The following is a 21,847-nucleotide window of genomic DNA, read 5'->3' as shown; positions in this document are numbered from 1 at the left end:
TTTTTTTTTTTTCCCCCCTCCATAAACACTCAGGTTGGGATTGGGCCCCTCGATTAATGGTAGGAGCTGGTAATTCACTTTCAATTCAATACATGAGAGAAGACAAAACCCCAACATCGTAAGAAAAATCCATACGCCGACGATAGCATTCATCCGCAATTTATTCCCCTATGGATTAAAATATTTGAAGTGAATTTTCTTTCAATTTTCACAAAGAAATTTCTGGATAGCTTGAACTGCAAGTGAATTGACCCGGGGGTTCGACAGATGATGATGAAGAGATTAGTGTGGGCTCTCGAAAAGAGCATATAGCAGCATGGTCAGTAATCACTTAGTAATAAATAATAATAAAAAAAAAAATAACGATTGCTTAGAGAGTGTTTCAGAGTGGTCGCAGGTACAAACGTTAAGAGACAAAATGTAACAAAACAGAGGAACAGGCTCATTTGATCACTGTGGTTTTTTTTTTGTCTTTTGTTATACAAAAAATAGACCGGTTACATGCCACACACACACACACACACACACACACACACACACACACACACACACACACACACACACACACACACACACACACACACACACACACACACACACACACACACACACTCTCTAATAAGCGACAGTGGTTAAACATTAAGCATGAACACTAATCAGTCAAACCGCTCGTCAGGACAGGGGGAGGACAAATCTCCGCCTCATTTGCTCAAACGTCGGAATCAGAGTTCTCTGTTCGTGGGCTCGTGACACCATTGGCAATGGCGATCGGACCAGCGCCCGGAGACAAGAGTCGCATGTTGCGGTAGCACTGTACGTGTTTCCGAAGAAAGACATCAATAGCTTGTTAAAACAGAAGAGTAAAAATGCTTCTTCAAAACATCTGGGGAAAAATCTAAAATACCTTTTTTTTTTTTTTTCCATTTGTTTGTTTTTCGTTTGCATGTCCTCTCGCTGAGCCTCTGCTTGTAACCCCAGTAGTTTGGCATTGGAAGAGGCAGAAAGAGTATGCGTGTGTGTGTGTGTGTGTCTGTGTGCGGACAAGTATGCGTGACCCTGGGATCCCTGGACTCCGTTGCTGTCGAGTGTCTGTTTGTATGAAAAAACGTCCTCACGTTGTGTGTAAGTAACATGAGCGCGCTTCTGTGTGTGTGTGTGTCTGTGAGAGAGACAGAGCGAGAGAGAGAGAATTTGTTTGTTTGTTTGTTTGATTTCACTCCACGGCGAAGCCACAGGTCTCCTCCACAGCGGTCAGCAGCTTCTCGTAAAGCTTCTCGTACGACTCGTAGGGGGGGATGTCTATCCTGTTGAAACTGAAGACACACAGGGCGAGAGATGTTCAGGGGTAAATGTGTGGAGAAAGATGCCAATCATAGAACAAACAGAATTGGTGTGTGTGTGTGTGTGTGTATGTGTTTGTGTAACCATACTTGTGAGAACCGTCTCCAAATTGACTATTCCTTTGGTTTAGTAATGCACCGGTTAACATGGGTCCTCACTAACCAGGTGTGTATTTACTCGGACCTCACTTTGATACCAGTACAATGTGTGTCTGTGTGCACATACCATGTGTGTGCCTTGGGCAGGTTGTCCGTGTTGGCATCTATCAAGTGGATGGTAAACAGCCTTGGTCCAGCGGAACCTGTAGAACCTTACACACATACATTCTAGTTATCACTGCCCTACGCAGGTGAACAGAACAAATAACAAAGTTCACTCTGCATTATTATTATCATTATTCTTAATTTACAACAAACTTTAATTATAGTTGTGACAGAATCTCCACACTGTTAGGTGCTTTCTGAAGTGATCGCACATGCATGATAACTATATGGAAACTTTAAGATATCAGATATCTATGCATATATTTAGGGGAAAATGTCCAGCTAGCCGGTCATTTTGTTGCGATAATGACAACCTAGCCTAACATCATCCCATTTATTACACGGCTACTTAATAAATAAAACAATACACTCAAACAGAATACTGATTAGTCCACAGCAACTAACATTGAAGCAAAGGACATGAAACAAGTTGGAGATGAGGTTTCCCTTGACAACGGTCATTATTAACAGACAGCGGTCATTATTCAGAAATAACTGACAGCTGATTAGCCACTATTGGCCAATCAGAGTAAAAGCTGTGTAATGAAGATATTTACAGTATATGAGCCAAACAGTATAAGTGTTTTGAGTTGCATTATTATTATTATTACTATTATTTTGCTAGCTATTGTTTGAAAGATACATAATAATGTTGTTAAAGAGTCCATGATTTAATGCAAATCAGCCCTAATCACATCAACAAGTAGACCCTATTTTAAACAAAATCTTTTAAATGTAAGGATAATTTGATGGGATTTGCGTTTGCATCAATCCCAAAAGAGAATAATCAACTGTATGTGTGTGTGTGTGTGTGTATGTGTATGTGTGTGTGTGTGTGTGGTGTCCCGAACCGGCCCGTGACCCACCCTGCAGAGCTTTGAAGCCCTGGAGCGGCACCCGGGTGGAGCCGGTGACAAACTGCAGCAGGCGTCCCCTCCGCTCCTCGCTGAAGGCCTCCACCGCCTGCCAGAACCACCGCACCACATTGCTGTCACACGTACAGTGCTTCAGCCGCGTGTTGGCCTTCCAGTCGGCCAGGTCGATCTTCCCCAGGCCGCCGATGATTAACTGCGGGGACGGTGGGGGATTAAATAGAGAAAGAGAACATGCCGAGAATACAGAGCACAGAGACACCTTCCACCAAACAGAGCAGGATGGGGTTTTGAAAAGTACCTCAAGCTCTTTGTGGTCGAAGGGTTTGAGCAGGTGCTGGGGAATGAGCTCGCTGAAGCCTTTCTGCAGAGCCAAGAACTGGGCCTCGATGCCGCGCATAAACCTCCAGTTCACGTAAAGCCTTGAGAGAAAATGTATTAATTAACCTACTAATTACTTGATTAATTCGTTAATTAATTCATTAATTACATACAAACCCAAACACCGCACTACCACAGTACATTACTTACAATATCACCTTAGCCTGGATTATACTTTCTCTGGGCAGTATAATAATATATAACTATGCATTATACTATATTATTACCATACCATCAAACTATGTTTTTTATACCATACTTCATACTAATATATTATACTTGGTCATTATAATACCACCCAGTATTATAATTCATTATAAATATAAAGTAGTATATACACTTTACTATATAGTTAACCATACTTATATAACTATTGATACTGCGGGGGATTGACACTTTCAGAATTGATTTACAAAGTTTTATCGTAACTTAAATAATATACTTCAGACACTGACGAAATACAAGAACTTTCCCCAAACGTTGGCTTTCTGCGCTGGAAGGCGTTGTTACAAAGTAGAACAAAAGAGCATAGGAGGACCGTCACGTGAACAAACATATCGATTAGAGTGGAATCAATGTTTAATCTAGTTTAAACACAGCGAAGAGGGAGAGATGAGGACAGGGGGGGTGGAGCCCTCACCTGACGTATTCCTTCTTGTTCTCCTCGGTCACGGGGATGTTGCGCCCATTGGGTTTGAGCTCGTGCTGCAGGAACTTCCCGAAGGCGTTGTGCTCCACGCAGAATGTGTGGTCGAGCACCGACGTGATGTCGTTCTCTCTGTGACACACACACACACACACACGCACGCACACGCACACGCGCACACACACACACACACACACACACACACACACACACGCACACGCACACGCTTAGAAATGACTACAGCGAGGTTGTGAGAATTCAGATGTACAGAATTGGTTACAGGAATAAATATCCTGTGAAGGCAGTTGGTAGTCATTCCCACATTGGATTCCTTTACGGAAAAGTTCTGTATGGAGTCTGTTCCCACATAGATGACTGTTCCGGATACATGATGTGATGCTCACGCGAGGTGTCTACTATCACACGTGACTAGGCAAAACAATTGTTTTTCAAACTAGTGCTTCACTCCCCATCTCCCCGCCCCACAGACTCTTCCCTCCGCTGACTGAGAGGGGACAGAGCCCCCATCCGCGGACACAATAACCCTAACACAATGATACTTAATCATCGTGATAATTTTCCACTTGTCTTACACTCTCTGCCTCCGGAGCATGAACACTCCAGCCATTCCACCTCTCCCTGTCCACCCACTCCCTCCGCTCCGCGCTGCGGTGCAGCCGGCGGGCAAGTGAAGCGCTTGTGCCCGATGTCCCCACACCGCACCCCTAACTGTAAAGACACGTCTAGGGTCTGAGTTGCATTTTTAAGAAGAAAAAGAATACAATTCAAGACCCGTGGTATAAGTGTGTGTGTATGTTGGTGCTCACAGTATCCAGACGAGGCTCTTGTGCAGCTCCGGGTCGGTGGTCTCCAGGTCGCTGAGCTGGATGGGTTTGCCCAGCAGCTGCTTGTAGAAGGGCAGTGTGAAGCTCCCGTTGATGTAGTGGCCATGGAACACCGCCAGGCCCATCACGCGGCCCACAAAGTGGAAGTACGACAGGTGGTCCTGGCAGAGGGAAAAAAAATCATAAATAGAAGCAGGATGGGAAATTAAAAAAAGAGGAAGAGAACCGAAAGCAGACATGGAAAGATGTACAAATTAACCACAGCGACCTAAGTCTGTGGGTTTATTGTTCTGAGCTGTATTTGTTATTATTCAAGTTCATCCTTTTTCATTTTTTTACTTTGAGTTGTTTGTACTTACAGGGTTGATGGAGGAGTCCGGGTTGATTTGCAGTGTGTAGATGTTGTCTGTGGAGTACTGGAACAGGCCGTAGTAGGGGTTCAGCATCTCGTGACACAGCAGGTACAGCCACTCCCTGGAATCAAAATATTCCATCAGGTACATTTACATATACAGTGGTACCTCGACTTACGACTGCATCTACTTAGGACTAATCCAAGATACGAGTAGTGATAGTGGCGAAAATTTGTATAGTTTGCGATCGACTGCTCCAAGACATGACCGTGGAAATTTGCAGTTGGCGTGTCTGCAGCCAGTCAGCAGTCAGTCAGCGGGCGACCTACATCATGTGTGCACGTAGTTCGTGGCTTGTCGATATTTTTTTCATATTTACTGTGTTTGTGCTGTGTAGTTTGTTTATTTTCAGCCTTCATGATTTCATAATTTATATGGGAAAAAGTGCTTCGACACACGACTGTTCTTATGGAATGAATTACAGTCGTAAGTCGAGGTACCACTGTACTAGGAATTTGTTCTGGTGCATTGCACGACAGACAATTAGCATTAAAAAAAAAAGTATGAAAGAAAATGAGAATTCAAATAGATACAAGTAGCCAAAAAATACCAAAACAAAACACAAATATTCAAATATATGAGAAAATATACTGAATATACAAAACGCGATACTATGCACAGGATCAATTATTTTTCTGGTATATAAAAAAACTGGAGCATCAATAATAAAACAAAAAAATAAAATTGGCTAATATATGCAAATCGTCAAAGAAAACAAAAACAAAAGCGAGATGGTCAGATAAAAATATACAGAATATACAAAATGCGATACTATGCACAAGATTTTGATGTTGTATGTTATGTTGGGTAATATTGTTAAGGCTATATATATTATAAATTGAATTTTTACTATGTACCAACTAGATTACAGTATGTACAGTGTAATACCAGTGTTACTGCACGTATATTATCGTACAAGTTACCACGACCAACGCAACGTCAACTACTAATACTAGAAATACCACAAAAACAAGCATGAGCGTTAAAGATAGCTCAAAGATAGACAGTGCGGTTACCTGGCCACGCCGCCGTAATCCAGACCCTCCTCCCCCCGGAACTTCACCATCAGACGCTTCTTTAGGTCTTTGGGCCTCATCTTCATTATCTGACGATATGACTCCTGCACACAAAACAAAACAAACCTCAACAACAGAAACCACCCACATTAAATATTCATTCTTAATTGACGAGTAGTTTGAAGTAGCTGAGAATGATTAAGTCCCCCGCGCAATACAGTCCCCTGCACTCAATTACGTTTGTGTTAAATAGTTCTAATTCAGTATGCGCGGTCACAGGCGTTGTGGTGTGTGTGTGTGTGTGCGTGTGCTTGTCACAGAGGCGGTCGTTATTCAAACTGGTGACACTGTAACGGGGGTCAGGGGGGTTGGGGTGTGTGTGTGTGTGTGTGTGTGTGTGTGTGTGTGTGTGTGTGTGTGTGTGTGTGTGTGTGTGTGTGTGTGTGTGTGTGTGTGTGTGTGTAGTGTGCAGGTGTTGGGAAGAACCCGATCTGTCTGCACTGCTCATAGTGAGACTGTGTGGTTTTTGTGTGTGTACCAAAGACTCAGAGAGAGAGTGTGTGTGTGTGTGTGTGTGTGTGTAAGGGGTGGGTATGAGTGCATATTGCAAGAGATAATTTGTGTTTGCCAGGGAATTCAGAGCATGAACGCTTGTTTCAGCTATAATGTGAGGTTTTAAAAACATGGAATTCAAAAATGCAATAGTTTTCAAAATTGAATCATAAGATGAGAAAACAGTTTATTAATCCAGGGTTCATTCTGGCATTACAAAATGAAATTCAAGGACTTTAGAGTAATTTAACTACAATTTTTTCCCTATTTTCAAGGACTTCAGGCTAAACAAATATAATACCTTTTTAATATAATCTTTATTAATTAAAATATAATATAATCTTAGTCTGTCTATTATTGATACTAGTATATGTATCATGTATCTATATCTATTATTAATCTCATTTTCATCAACAATTATAAGTGTCTATTTCCAACCATGCTGGATTTAATTTCGTTGGCATAATGTATGTTGTAAAGGCCATTCTGGAAAATGTTCCCGTTACGATTTGAATAACAAAACCAGGGGAATATCACAGGTTTTCAATGATTGTTTTTTTTTTTTCTTCCCCCAAGCACTTTTCAAGCACTTCAACACAAAAGGGGCTATTTTCAGGCTATTCCAGTACCTCATATTCTGAGGATGAAATTCAAGCACTTTAAGAACCCCGTCAATCAATGGGGTTATGATGCGTTCGGAGTTTGTGTGCAAGTTAGTGAGTGTCCGACTCCGCCGAGACCCACCTCAAAGATCTCCTCGCGGGACACCTCGATGCGACAGTGTCCCGCCTGGGGCTGCTGCAGGGACAGCTCGTGCCTGAGCAGCTTGAGCTTGTGGACCAGGTCTCTCTCATAGCGCACCGCCATCTCCCCGTCCGTCCCCCCGCCGCCCTCCTCGCCCCCCACGTCCATCTGTGGGGCCTGGGAGGACTCCTTGGCCTGGGAGTGCTGGCTGGAAGGTTGTGGGGAGGGGGGGGGGGGGGGAGAGCGAGAGGGCGAGAGAGAGAGATGAAAAGAGATTTTACTCGGGGGCGGAGATACAACACTATAATGCTAGGCCCGGCCTTGAAGTACTTTAGGATGCCGTTTTGGAATCAACCATTATACTGCCGGATCTCCCAACAGCCAAACCAAATCCCCTGTAATCCGACACGATTCATCATCCTTAATGGAGCTGATTACCCTTTTAGTAGGTCACGATCGACTCCCGCCAAGAGTTCTGCGCTGCGGCGGTGCGGCTTTTGCGTTATTGGCATACTGGGATATTGTGCGACTCTGTGTACCTGATGATGGTGTGTAGTCGGGGGTCTGTGAATTGCGTGGTGCGGTTGTTGTGGTCCACGAAGTAGATGCGTCCCGACACAGTGCTGCGGACCTCCCAGCCCACGGGTAGTGGGCCCAGCTCCTCGCAACTAACACTGGTCAGGTCCCTGCAGCCAGCCAGCCAGCCAGTGAGAGAGGGAGAGGGAGAGGGAGAGGGAGAGGGAGAGAGAGAGAGAGCGAGAATCAGCCAGATGCAATCAGGAGAAAATCTGCCTCGACCCCCATACTGGTGTTCTCTTAACCCCTCTCCGTGACCTAGACTCCGACCGCGGGGAATTTTCTCTTAATCTGTAGGGGCAGATTAATTCCAGCCATAACAGAAATGTGACGCAGGTTGCCAACCCTTTTAAGGGAACTTCACATAGGATTGAGAATTGGTTGCGCTGCGCAGGATCTGTGCCGAGCAAAGCGCAGGCGCAGCGGTGAGTCCCCTAGAGCGGACGACTTAAGGGACTGTGCCATCACTGCGTGCTTGGTGTCCCGTAACGCATCACGCACGTCTCCCCGATGCTTTCCGTTGCTATGGGACTTTATTTAGTAAAAGCTAGTTTTGTGTAAATGCTTTACTTGCAAACAGTAAATCCTGCACTTCTGTAACGGGAAGACTTTCCGGACCAGACTTTAATATGACACCGTTGCCACACGAATGAGTACGTACTTCCACTAATGGACACATTTGAATTTACACTGCTAAAACAATGTGGCCATATGTGGCCCAGACCACCGCTGAATGTTGTCTGAGTGATTGGATCTCAAATTACATTGAGGACGCATTGGGTGCATTCACACCTGGCATTACGGCTGTGCACTTGTGATCATTAAATCCAAAGCTTTGCCCCCCATGTTTAAGAGAGAGAGTGGAATATGTTGCACATGTTGTCTGACAATAAATAAACATTTGTCAATTCATGATACTTGTTTTTTTAATCTCTAAATTGCAATACTTAATATACAATGTTGTCATGAACAGTTAAATAAATAATGAGAAGGCTTTAAACAGACCCTGTGATCGGTATCGGCCGATGCTGCTCGCTGGAAGCAGTAACAGCGCTTCCATGGGCCAAGGACCGACCGGCAAGCCGTTTAAATACTATTATGTTTAGGAAAATGGCTATTTTGGGGAGGGTCTAATAAACGTTCTCATGGTCAGTCCCTGCATATTTCACACTAGAACATGGGAAGTAGAATGGGTTAGTGGGTTGGGTCAGATAAGAAAGCAGGTGGTGCGAGGATGGATCTTGGTTATCGGCAACACAGGCGACAAAAAGGCGGGGGACTAGAGATGCCGTAACCAGAATTCGTCTCGTCTTTATATTTTTAAGGTTTTAGTTTTAAGGTGCCTTTCCTGAAAGAGCTGCGAGCTCCCTTCTTGAACACCTCTTTCATTCACGACAGCAATCAGGCTGAAAGATCCATGAGAGCTTTCGCTGTTCTGTGCACTTATCAATGCCAAAAAGTGGGGCAAAACTGCGGAACCTTTATCTATACTGTGGTCTTTATGCATGGTATGGTAGTGCGGAAACGGTCACTTGTAACTTTTTAACGCAAAAAAAAAACCCCAAAAAATGATTATTATTAGAGAAGGAACAAGAGTGGATTTTCTGAGTAAAGGAGAAAGAATAGGAGAAAGAATGGACCCCACACACACACACACACACACACACACACACACACACACACACACACACACACACACACACACACACACACACACACACACACACACACACACACACACACACACACACACACACACACACACACACACACACACACACACTCTCTCTCTCTCTCTCTCTCTAATAAGCGATCTAATTAACGATCATTAAAGATTCATGGTGTCTGAGGCAGAATCATACCGGGGTATCCGGGGGTCGTGCCAGGTACTGACTCCTGTCTGCGTGTGGAGGAAGTACACCTGGCCCTGGACTGTGGTCCGTTGCTCTGCTCCCAACACACATCGATGACCAAGGGCAAAGAGAAAAAAAGAAAGAGAAAAAAATAATAATAATAAATAAATAAATAAATAAATAAATAAATAAATAAATAAATTTAACATTAGTACTCTTAGATCTCAAACATGTAAGTGCTCAACAAAAAAAAAGCAGGAGTTACCGTATCCCTCGGGCAGGTCGGGCGACTGGTGGCCATGCGGCCGGTTCTGTGGGGTGTGGCCGTGGCCCCGCGAGTCCTGGCCTCTGATTCGCTGCGTCTGGAGCCGGTTCTCCTGGCCGGGCGAGTCCAGGCGGCAGTTTCCGCCGCCCGCCGCGCCGGTGGGGTCCGAGTAAGGCAGCGGCTCTTCGCTGAAACATCCCTCGAACACAGGCCTACACAAACACACACGCAGACAATAAATTGTAATTGTAAATGTCCTATGGACTGACAAGTTTTGAGGTTGTGATTGGAATCGAGAAGATGAGGAATATAGACAAAGTGCCACAAGCGAATTATAATCAAAACCCGTTTTATTTTCCCAAGTGTATTGCAGGTTATGAGCCTAGCAGATAAATTTCGGTGATGGATGCTCACATGATGACAGACTTTATGAGCAAGAGAGCACAACCAATTAAAACATGCTCTCTGGTTAGCCAATCGGATGCTCTGATATTTGTTTTACAAATGGCTTAATCACGAATGTGAACCCACAGCGGCGATTAGGGCCCGGAGATTATGAAGAATACTAATCTCTCGCAATCTCGCCACAATTTCTTTAACATCGGCAAATTTTCACGTCCCTGAGTAATAAGCATGAGTTGGGAGACCCACCCTTCGTTTTCTAACAGCCCTCTGCAGTCCACCACGGGCCCGCCACTGCCGATGCGGTCTCGCGTCTGTAAGCTCACTGCAAAAACACACACACACACACACAAAAAGCAAAAAAAAAAAAAAAAAAAAAAAAAACAACAACAACAAACAAACACATAATAAAGCATCACTTGTTAGAGAGAGGCAGAAACTCAGAGGAACTCCGCCATGAGTGCGCTGTTGCAGTGCGTGTGTGCCTGTATCCGTGCTCTCTTACCTACAATCTGTCCCCGTACTGCATCACTGTCTGACGGGTTTAGCTTACACAGGTCGAGGCGCTGGTCTGGAAGAAGGTAAGGGAAGGTCACTGCCATCGTCTCATTGTGTATAAATATGACTGTCTTGTCATGTTGGTTATTTATAGCTACCAAAAAGTGCGTACGAGGCATTCGTGTGTGGACTGTGTGTGTGGACTCACATCCTGTGTCCTTTAGCCTGCTGATGGCGTTGGAGAGCAGCCGTATGCAGCCCAAAAAGCCTGCCCCCTGTCGCTTATGGATCTTCTTGTGGTTCCATACGCTGATGGTGATTGAGTCTGTCTTCCCGATGTAGCTGGGAATAAAAAAATAAAAAATAAAATGAGAGAACATCCCTTACTCAGCATCTGGTCAGCATCCGCCGGCTCGTAAGTAGCTCTTCAAAGATTTGGGAAGATGAAGAGACACTCTTAAGCATAGGGCTGAACGATTTGGGATAATAATCGAACTGTGATTTTTGATTGACCAAAATAGTTAGATAGTTCCTTATCTTCTGTATTATTCACTAAAGACAAGCAATACATCTTTAGATAGTATGACCAGCACACCATTGGATACAGTCAACATATAAACTGCTTTTTCCTGTAGGCCAAAATGTTATGATGAAATTAGATGAATTGATATGAATAACATATCTTTATTAACTATAGAATTATAAAAAGAAAATCCTATAATCACAGCAGAATATTGACTTATTGTATTAACTTCAAGCCTTGTAATTGTTTGAATCTGAAAATTAATATTCAAGAAAAAAAAAAAACAGAGTTTCAGCAGAAATTTCTTTATTTCTATAAAAATGTTGCACGAATCCGCCCACATACGTCAAAATTGTTCACATACATGGAGCGCCGCACCATGTGCTCAGAGACAGCTTTATGCTCATTAAATTAATAAACGGTAAAAAGAACAAACAGATGCAGTGTTCTGGGAGAGGCTCCGTCCTGACTCTACAGGTGTTCCGGGTTCTACCAGCAGCACACGCATCGCACAGTGCACCGCAGCCCCGGCCAGAGCACCAGGTCTTACCAGGGGGTGGGGGGTTAAGTTAAAACAATCGCAATAGGCAGAGAGGTAAGAGAGTCACTGAGAAAGTGTCCCCATTACGCACGGTTTCCTTCCATACACACTTGGTTCGTTCCATTCGTTCCAACATACTGTTCTGGCGCAGGCAGCCCATCACTGGCGTGCCCATCGTCGGAGAGGGAGACAGGTGCACAAATTGTGCCCCGGTCGCTCCCTCGCCGACCCCACTCGGGATGGTGCGCTAGGCGGCCGCCTATATCGCCTATAGGAAGATCGGGCCCTGGACAGCCCTATTGGTGAGATTGTGTAACTATTTATTTATTTGTTTGTTTGTTTGTCGTTATCATTTATTTTAAATTGCAGCCTTTGCAAGGCTGAAAAGCGAGGTGAAAATTGCGTGCCATTATATTGTGATGTCAGTTTGAATTTGATTAATCGTTCAGGCCTACTTCAGCACCGGATGATCTGTACCGTGTCATTTTCCAAACCTTTGAGGACAATTCTAACCTCAGATTAATCATAAACCAAATTTGTGCAGTCTGTGTTTGCAGTGCCATTACAGGTGAATGATTGGCAAAAGCCGTCTTCATAACAAAGGCACTTAAGAGACAGCTAGGTTGATTTTGATGAATTCCCCCCTATTGGTTGATGCAGGTCGTGTTTTGCCCGTCAACTTGTCTAGGGGGTTCGTCCTTGGACGAATACGTCTCGGGTCAGCCATTATTTGGAGTGAATGCGCAGCTCAAATGCGTGTCAAAAAGTGTCTGAGGTAATGATGTAGAAAGATATATATTTTTTGTCTTATTATCCTTTAAAACTATACAGACTCTACACGCAAGTCGCGAACATGGTTCCATAGAGGTTAAATAATGAAAATGGCATGGTTTGAAGGCCAGTTTTGTTACATCTATGGTCCCTTATCAGGTGAAATAGAAAATCGACCAAAATTAGCTTTCTATTTCGAACTTCAAAATCACAAGCAGGTTTGCCAGTCTCCCCGTATTGTTGTGTGTAATATTGTCCAACATGGTGGCCATATGGGGTTTCTCAAAATCCGCTGGAAAACAAATGCAGTGTGCGCTGGGGGTTGCGGGCCCCACCACGGGTTCGACCACGGCTAACCCGGCTCTGAACCGACTTTCAAGAAAATTGATTTGATGTTGGGCAAACTACAATCGGCTCAATAGAGGGGTCCGCTGCACCGCATCCCTCACACACTGCACCCTCCCACCAGGAGATCTCTGAAAAAATTATTAATTACGGCCTTTTTTATTGGGATTTACAGTCCATTTATGCTATTCAAAACACATGTACAAACTCGGGATGTTAAAATGTGCCGACTGTGTGATGACTAACTGACCGTCTGTCTCCGTGTCATCAGTTAAATCCCAAATTGTTGTTTTTTTGTAATGTCCTATTCAAAACGTTCTAAATACTTGACTGTTTTCCAAAATAGCCTATTCAAAATATAAAAAATGAAATAAAATAAAATAAAAAAAAAAGCAGTACTGTTTTCCAAATGGGAGAGGGGGCGAGTCTCCTGCACCGCCACCGCAGAGTTGAAGTCTGTGCTGCATCAGTTTTTGCTTTCTCACTCTGTGTGCTTGAAAATGGCAACGTCGGAGATAAGATACGATTTGGAGATTCTCCCAAAACCCTGTTGCGCAATGAAAGTGATGAAAGATCCCACGAATCGCAATGAAAGATCCCCCCCACCTTGGCCGGCAAGCATGGGGTTTCGGGCACACCACCATCTCCGTCCGGTCCGTCAGGTGTATATTTACAAATGTATATATTTATAGTTATTTATACATTTATTGCCTTGTTTATTAATTTCAGGTTTTATTTCATAGGCATATTTATTTTTATTTGCATGCTGTGTCCACATACATCCACTTTGTACGTGCCAATGAATGAGCTGCGTGCACTGCTGCCGCATCTGTCACTCTCCGTCACGGGGGGTGCGGGCCGCACAGGGTGACTTCTGCTGGACTGCCCCTTGCCCCATCAATTCCGGAATTATCATGGCATGTGTAAAAGGGTGCAAGATGGAAATTTTCCTGAATGTAGCTGCGTGTGTGAACAGTGAAACTCACTAGTGGTGCCGGAAAGGTTATCCCTGTCATTTACAGGAAACCATGTGTGAAAGGGGCTTAACAATGGCAGAGCTGTCAGTGCTGAAAAAAAATACATATGTTCAAATCAAAAGTCAAATCGAATCATGGATGTGGAGAATCGTGACACCCCTAGTCCCTTATATTCCCAACTTGAACTGTACAGCTATAATGTATTCATATTTATTGGGAAAAAATATAATAAAAAAATATATAAATAAAAACTTTGTGGAGGGTGGACATCTGCAGCGATGGACCTGGACAGTGAAATACTTGTGAAATGTAGAACTATTGTGAAAGAGCAACCATGGGCTCGTAACAATTTTGGCACTGTTACATGGGGGACTGCGTGTCCCACAGTGGATCGTTTTGTTGGCAGTGTTTGTTGGGGGTGGTGGTGGGGGCGAGAGGGTGGACTCACAGGTCGTAGTGCTGGTTCCATTTGGGGTCCAGTGTGCTCTTGACTGTGTCTGTGGAGTGACATTGACCAGATCCGTCCACCACCACTTTGGCAAATGGGTCCGGCAGGCCTAGAATAAAAATGAAAGGACAACATGTAAAATAAAAAGAGTAAAATAATGAATAAATCAGACTTTAGTAGTAGGGACATTCAGAAGAGAATTCAGCCCATTGTAAAGATGCTCCAAGTCTTTTCTAGCCAGTCTATGAACTAGGGCTGTACCCGTCTCAGAATTTTGTCAGTCGAATCGGATTTGGCTGTTCAATACAAAGATTAGACTTTCGAAATGGAATATCCCACTTAATGGCTTAAATTAATCCTGTGGATCGATATATAAAAGTAGTTTTTTCTATTTATTAATTGCATGGAGGCTTTTTGGTTGTTGTAGTGAGGAAGCAGATGGAAGATTTGGACGTGGTGGTCTCACATGGCGTGGCTTGAGTTGCAGCTCCAGGTTATTACTTGTCTGATTTTTTATATATAATAAACAGACACGAAATAAGTTTAATTATTTTTTTTTGTACATGGTCAAAAAAATATTGCTTGCTTCATACCTCCCCCTTGCTCCCCGTGTTACGTTCAGGAAGTGGCGATGTGACGTATCTACTAAAGTAAAACACTCAGTATTTTACAAATTATTAAACGTAGGTGCCCATACGTGAAAATGAACTAAATGAGTTTTATCCCTACTTTAAAAAAAAGAAAAAAAGCAAAACAACGTTGGGGGACTGTGGACAAGTAACGTCATCGGTGTATGCCAAAACACCGTCTAACAGCGGTAACTGTGGCAACCCTATCGTGAACGCAGCGTCAGTTACGAATGGAATTACAGTTTCCGTGAACGTCACATTGCTTCCTGCTTTGGATCGCTTTCAAAACGAGAGCCGTGTCTGCGTCTTCTAGCATAATAACAGACGAGGCCATTATTCCCCTTATTTATAATTCCTTATAGAAATGTTATTCCTGTGCGTTTTTGTAAGCTTCTATCTGTTTTATCCCCTGATTGTAAATGCACACTGAAAATAAAAAAATAAATCGGTCTCCAATTAATGATTCAACTTGTAGACTTTCCGGGGGCAGCCCTACTATGAACGTAGGGATCTGCTAGATATCAAGTGTAAAAATACTCTATGCGTCATATGCAGTCAGATGGGGACAATCCAGAACTTATATATAGAAACAAAGAAAATTCAGAGAAAGAAAATATATGCAATATGCGAAAGGCACTTACGAAAGAAGTCTTTCTTTGCGAGGTTCTTGGCACATAATACTGAAAAGAGAAGAACATTAGAAATTCATTAGAATGGCACACAAAACAATAAGAACCTTTTCCAAACACAACAGCTTTTCAGACTGTGATTTACATCTGACCTGCATCTGGGATAAGGGGACCGTGTCTCTGCGCGTTTCTGAGGAATTCCTCAGTGTGTGGGCCGCAAGAAATGCATGCAGCAGGTCACATATAAGTGACTGAGTGGGCAGGACGCTGTAAGGGTGATGTGGGAATGCTAAAACGCTGATGCTGCCCAAAGCAACTAAGATGTGACTCAGAGAGAGCATGGCAAAACTCGTGATTGCATTACAATCATTACTCGCTAGCACGCGTGCGCGCACACACACACACACGCACGCACGCACGCACGCACGCACACGCGCACACACGCACGCACACGTTCACGGACACACACGGACACACATCAGGGTGGTAGCCTCCCCTCCTCTGCCCCATCTTGCGGATGCGGTGCGCAAAGCTCACACTGACCCAGACGCTGGGAGTCTGTGTGTGCCTGTGTTTGTGTAGGTGTACATGCTAAGCGGTTTGAGCAGCCGCCAGACAGTCTGGTATGAGTGTAGACCCGTACATCAGATCCGCGGGGCTCAGCAGGCGCTGTAGTAACTCTAAAAACACCACTGAGCCACTGTAAAGGACATTCCATACGCACCGCTAATGCACAGCTCAACATCAGCCTGTTTAGCCGGCGTGGGGTAATAAGCCAGCGCACGCAGAGAGGGCAGGGGAGGGCACTGAGTGAATGGGCGGCGGATTGTAATCGACAGACTGAGAAGCGCCGCCAATCTGTATGACTAAGACAAACTCCAAGACAATTAGAGATGACAAAGTGCCGAGCCACTACCAAGACAGGTCAATTTATCACACCTGCTTGCCAGATGCTGCGCAAAGACATTGCGTGTTCCTAATCAATGACACATTTCTTGAAAGGGATTAGAAGTACTCGATGTAATGTATTATGATCTTTTTATGTTGCGCCTAATCTGTTCCTGGGCGACCGGAAGTGTAAATATTGGGAAAGAGATAAGACAGAAAAATAAAACGGCGGATTATGGCGAAGGGAGTAATTTAAAGCAAATGGGAATGAAGATTTGATGAACATTTGGTGAACAGCAGGTTTAGGAATGTCATATGGTCTTGTAGGTTGATCAAATTATTGCGTGAGATTGTGGCTTTGAGATGATTCAGTCATTCGGTTAGTCAGTCAGCTGGCTGGCTAGCATGCTAGCTAGCCAGCGGTTGAGGATGTGGTGAGCGTGGTGGCGTGGATGTGTCTGGCTCAGCCTGGTCCGTTTCCTGTGATTAACCCGTAGAGAATGGCTCCAGGATATCCTTCCCTCTTCCTCATCCTCCCCTTCCAGCCGGGCTACTCCTGACTCACACATTCCACACTCAGCGTGTCTACGCCGTTGGAGGGGAAGAGAGAGAGAGAGAGAGAGGTCTGCCTTGCCCTGTGTCCTCTTCCTGGACTGGCAGGAGAAAAAGGCTCTCTTTTTCTTTCTCCCTCAATTGCAGCTCTACTCCCTTTCACCATCCACTCAGCGCCAGGGACACCCCCCCCCCCCCCCGCTCTGTTGCGCCGTGCTCCCTCCCTTCCGCTCTCCTCCGCCTGGCTGGCCCGGGTGTAGCGGTTGAATGTGTGTGACAACATCTTTCTCCGCGTCAAAGAGGAAACTCCTCTCGCTCCCACCAAGGTCACGGGCTGGCAGCCCTGCGCACCATCTCAGACAACCCCCGGCCACAACCACCCCTCCCCTCCCCTCCATCCCTCCGGTCCTATTCACTTGTGTCCACTCTCCGTGCTCCTCTTTAAAATCCTGAGTGCTGCCGAGAGCCATGGGGAGAAGAGCTGCATTATCCAGTCTAGCGGGAGAGAGGGGAGACGTTATGAAAGGGACGATGAAAAGACTAAGCCACTTGTGCGCCGGGCTCGCTGTCCCTCTAGGACGTTGCAATCACAACGTTCGTTTTTTGCACGGTCAACAATTTCTGGCAGCCACACTGCAAGATTTGCACATTTCTCGCACTTTAACTTTCAGAAAGGAGTCAATGGGGACTTCAATGCTCGGAACCGAGACTTTGTGTGCAAATTATTCAACGGCTCACTTACACTTTCTACGCGCAGTGGATAATGCTTTGAATAACTCAACGGATAAAAAATATAAATACAGATATTTAGATAATGTCAACATTTAAATGTTTCATTTTGTCCACTTCTTATTAAGTTGATGTTTTGTTGATTGATAAACATTTATTGCAGCATTTATTACATTTCACTGCATATATGTATGAAAGTATGTATATGTATGTGACAAATAAAAATCTTGAATCTTGAATGATTTTGACATTATTTTAAGCCTTCAAGTCTGCCAGTAAACAGAAGTATAACGCCAACATCAAACATAGTGGTGTATCACTTTCATAGTCTTTCACATGCCGCAATTTTAAGAATAAAACTTTGATTTAATAATTTGCTATCTAAATAATTCATGTTGATGACGAACCCTCTGTGCACTGACTTGGTTCACATACAAGTGGCTGCAAGAGGCTAAAGAAATGTAATTTCTGATGTTTCTTTGTCCTTTCACCAAACAAAGCAGTAGCAAACAAAGGCACGTAAGAAAATATTACGCCTACTTAATAACACAACAGTGCACGGGGGTTGAATCACCCAGCCACAGATGCATGTGTGCGTGCTTCTACACAGACAAACACAATAAGTAATAGTTTTGAGTGCTCAACACCATCCAAGTCCAGAATGTAAGCCAACACTCAGCAACCACCAGCCAAACACCAGGTAGGACATAAGAAAAAAAAACAAAAAAAAACAAAACATCATTTAGCCACACAGCCTCTCTGAAATATCCATCTCACAGACTTGGTCTCATTTTGTCTGTCTCTGCAACCTCAACTCTTTCTATATTTATGTGTGTTTATGCGTGCGTGTGTGTATGTGTGTGTGTGTGTGTGTGTCTGCACGTGCTGCAGGCTCAGTCAGTGAGAGGATTAGGAGCGCTTGTGTGCCTTCCTAAGTAAGCAAATTCCCTACTTTCCTCTCGCTCTGCCTCTCCGTTTGGCTGCCATCCCTTCCCCTTGGTCGCTTTTCCTTCGTTGTTATTTCCCCTTCGTGCTTCCGCCTCCCTTCACTTGTTTGCCATATTCCTATCCTCCCGCCTCTGCCAAGGTTTCGGCGCTCGACCTCAGTACCTTGCATGGGCAGGGACTCAAACACCTGCCACGTGTAACATGGTGGCCTGGTCCAGCCTAATGACCATTCACTGGGGAAGGGGGGTCCACACACACAAAACGCCTGATTGTTTAAAACCCATATTCCATTCTCCTTCCCTTTAAAGAAATGTTTAGCCCACAATGTTTTTGCTATCTCCGTCACTTCTATGCAGTCAAACCTACAGAGAAACCAATTGGGGGGGGGGGACAAAGCTAACACAAAGGAGAAGAAATACTATTGGAAGAGCTACGTGTTTTACATTCATATTGCGTTAGAGAGGCTTATTCCGAGAATTTCATATCAGCCATTAATAAATAAAAATAAACATTTTTAACGCTAGCATTTCCCCTAAGTAAAGTCAAAACAACAGAGAGGCCCTGGATACGGACAGAAAGACAAAACAGCGTCTCCTGGCTAAAGAAAACATGTCTGCCTGACCACGGGCCTGGTCTAGGAGACGTAAAACAATGTGAAACCTGTATGGTCTTTGCCTCTCTGGCACAGACAGGGGAGCCTGTCTGATCTAGGCCAAACAGACCCTTTCTGACAGACTAAACAGACCTCCGGCCAGCCAGGCAGCGTTGCCCGTCCATTGGCTCGGCCCCATCACATTCCTCATCCAATTAGAATTCCACTCATACCTGTGGGGGCGGGGCACAGTTGGGGGCAATAACCTCTGTCTGCATCCACACAGAACTAATGGGTGCCCCACACACACACACACACACACACACACACACACACACACACACACACACACACACACACACACACACACACACACACTTTTATCACTGTCTGCTTATCATGTGTGTAAGTGGACACAAACGCAGTGTGACATGGTATGGGGGGGGAGATATGTCAGACTGTGTATCCGTCCTCTCTCTAAATTGATGGATGATCTTCATCTAAATTACAGGTCTCTCTCTCACACACACACACACACACACACACACACACTTTGGACAGCTCTGCTATTCACAAACACATCCATCACGATCACACACATGACTGCCCCTGCCCGCACCCATCAGCACCTCTAGAAATATTTAGTCTGCGAGGTCTGCTGCCTCTTTGTGTGAACCGAGGGAGCAGAAGACAAGGCGTCTGCCCAGCGGCACAGTGTGGTCATTTCCATCTGAATGGAGGCTCCTGGGTGCCCAGCGGGGCTACAATGGTAGCTACAGTTAAAACCATTGTTCCAGCTGTGTGTGAGTGTATGCTGTGCTCCCCCCTGAGCATCAAATAACACACCAACAGCAACACCACCCGAGTTTTGGCATGGCAGGGTACAAAGAACACCAAGCTCCTCTGCCCGTGTTACATGAGATCGTCCGCCCGAATGTGAGCAAGTGCTATGCTGATCAATATCCATGGATAATCTAGGCTACCATGTCAAATCTGCCGACGGATCGATTTCCAGAGAGGCCACGGATCAACAGTTGCTTTACATAGTAATGCTCGTCGCATTCGGGTCAATGGTTCGACTGGTTTCCCTTAAAATGTGTGTAGAAAATGAGCAGTGGAGTCTCACGTTGGCTCTACGAGCAATCCTACCCCCCCCCCCCCAGGTCGAAATTTCGGCGTTACAGCAACTGACATTTAAACAATGGAGCATAATAATAACGTACTAATGTCTATTCGTATGGCTACGAAAGACAATAGAAACGTCAAAGAAACACGCCTAAAAATGAACTAAAACAGACTAAATGTCCTTATGAAATAAACCTCACAAGACAAACAATCAAAAAAAAAAAACACGCAAATTCAACTAAGTTTCTGTTAATGGTTGCTCAGTCGTGGGGGGGTTCTATCGCCAAGGTATATAGCGTCAAGGTATCCGCTAGCAAAACGGCAGCTTTCCGGGGTGAAAGCCCCGGTGCTCCCTGGCTGTCCTCTCCGTTAGCACGGCGGCTAATGCTAGCTGCGCTGCCGCCGTGCCTGCGCTACAAAAACCGGATGTTTAGGCAAGCAGAAGCCCCGAGAACACCCCCCCCCCCCTCCAAGAGACGCCGGATCGTGTTTTCTCGATATCAACAGTTCCCCGGAACGGGCGGCGACCGGCTCGCAAGGCAGCCCGGCACAACACGCTCCGTGCGCGCGTTGAGCGGGGCTCGTTTCATTTGTTTTTTTGGTATTTATTTATTTATTTATTTGTGTACCTGTCAGGCGGATTTTGATGCTCGAGCCGTTCCTCCGAGTCCCAGGATTCGACATCACTCCGGGGGTAAAAACAAAAACGAGCGGACAAACTTCCCCCTGGAAGGGGTCGCCCCGAACGCGCGGCGCCGCGACTCCGTCGGAGTATTGGAACTAACGGCGGCGTAAAATAAAAAAAATAAAAAAAATAAAAATAAAAATAAATAAATAAATAAGCCACGGAGTTCTGCGCTCGACGTCCTCACGGGGAAACGCGTATTATTCCATCGCGAAGTCCTCCGCTCCTTCGAAACCCGACGACACGGCCGAACATTTTCGGGCTGGCTCAGACACGTCCTGACGTCACGTTCTTTTACGGCGATACGCGCGCGCCCCCGGGAAGCGTGGGCGCGCCCGTGGAGACCGTTGGGGGGGGGGGGGGGGGGATCACCTGCGTGCGGTTGGGGGCCGCGCTTTGAGCTTTGTCACCGGGCGAGGGGACGGGCGGGTGGAAAGGGGCGACCTCATTTGTTGATACAGCGTTGTCAAGCAATTTCAGGTGAAATATGGAAAGGAAAGGACACGCCTTATTTTGCAAAAGATCTCTTGACATCGAAAAATGGGAATACACGATGGATAAACAATACACCGGGTGAATAAACAAAAATTAAAAAAAATAAATAATAATAAACAGGCAAATAAAAGGAAATGAAATACGTACTCGTTCTGCCTCGTAGTATGTTCGTTTTGCTTTATTACTCGGGTTCGGGGGCCGCATTTGGCCCCTGGGCTGCCGGTCCAACAGGCGTGCCACAGGCGGTATAATCTTTTATATCGCTAGCCCCCGTTCGCGTCCGCATAGTCTTGCAGTTCGAGG

The 21,847-nt window shown here is 45.0% G+C and overlaps 1 protein-coding gene across 1 annotated transcript; it reads right to left on the bottom strand.

Moving 5' to 3' along the window:
• Positions 1-1,183: 1,183 nt before the first annotated feature.
• On the bottom strand, positions 1,184-21,247 carry smurf1 (SMAD specific E3 ubiquitin protein ligase 1). Its single transcript, XM_080008996.1, has 18 exons — positions 20,994-21,247; positions 15,543-15,581; positions 14,273-14,381; positions 10,876-11,009; positions 10,675-10,740; positions 10,419-10,494; positions 9,768-9,979; positions 9,512-9,596; positions 7,613-7,759; positions 7,074-7,281; positions 5,778-5,881; positions 4,708-4,822; positions 4,331-4,509; positions 3,498-3,635; positions 2,778-2,898; positions 2,471-2,672; positions 1,567-1,651; positions 1,184-1,313 (listed from the first exon to the last, which is right to left on the bottom strand). Exons 1-18 carry the CDS (start codon positions 21,046-21,048, stop codon positions 1,214-1,216), a joined length of 2,175 nt encoding a protein of 724 aa, XP_079865122.1. The 5' UTR covers positions 21,049-21,247; the 3' UTR covers positions 1,184-1,213.
• Between the last annotated feature and the right edge of the window lie 600 nt (positions 21,248-21,847).

This window comes from Zeus faber (genome assembly GCF_960531495.2).
Source record: "Zeus faber genome assembly, chromosome: 11".
Taxonomy (NCBI): Eukaryota; Metazoa; Chordata; class Actinopteri; order Zeiformes; family Zeidae; genus Zeus; species Zeus faber.
This window is presented reverse-complemented; position numbering and strand designations above follow the sequence as displayed.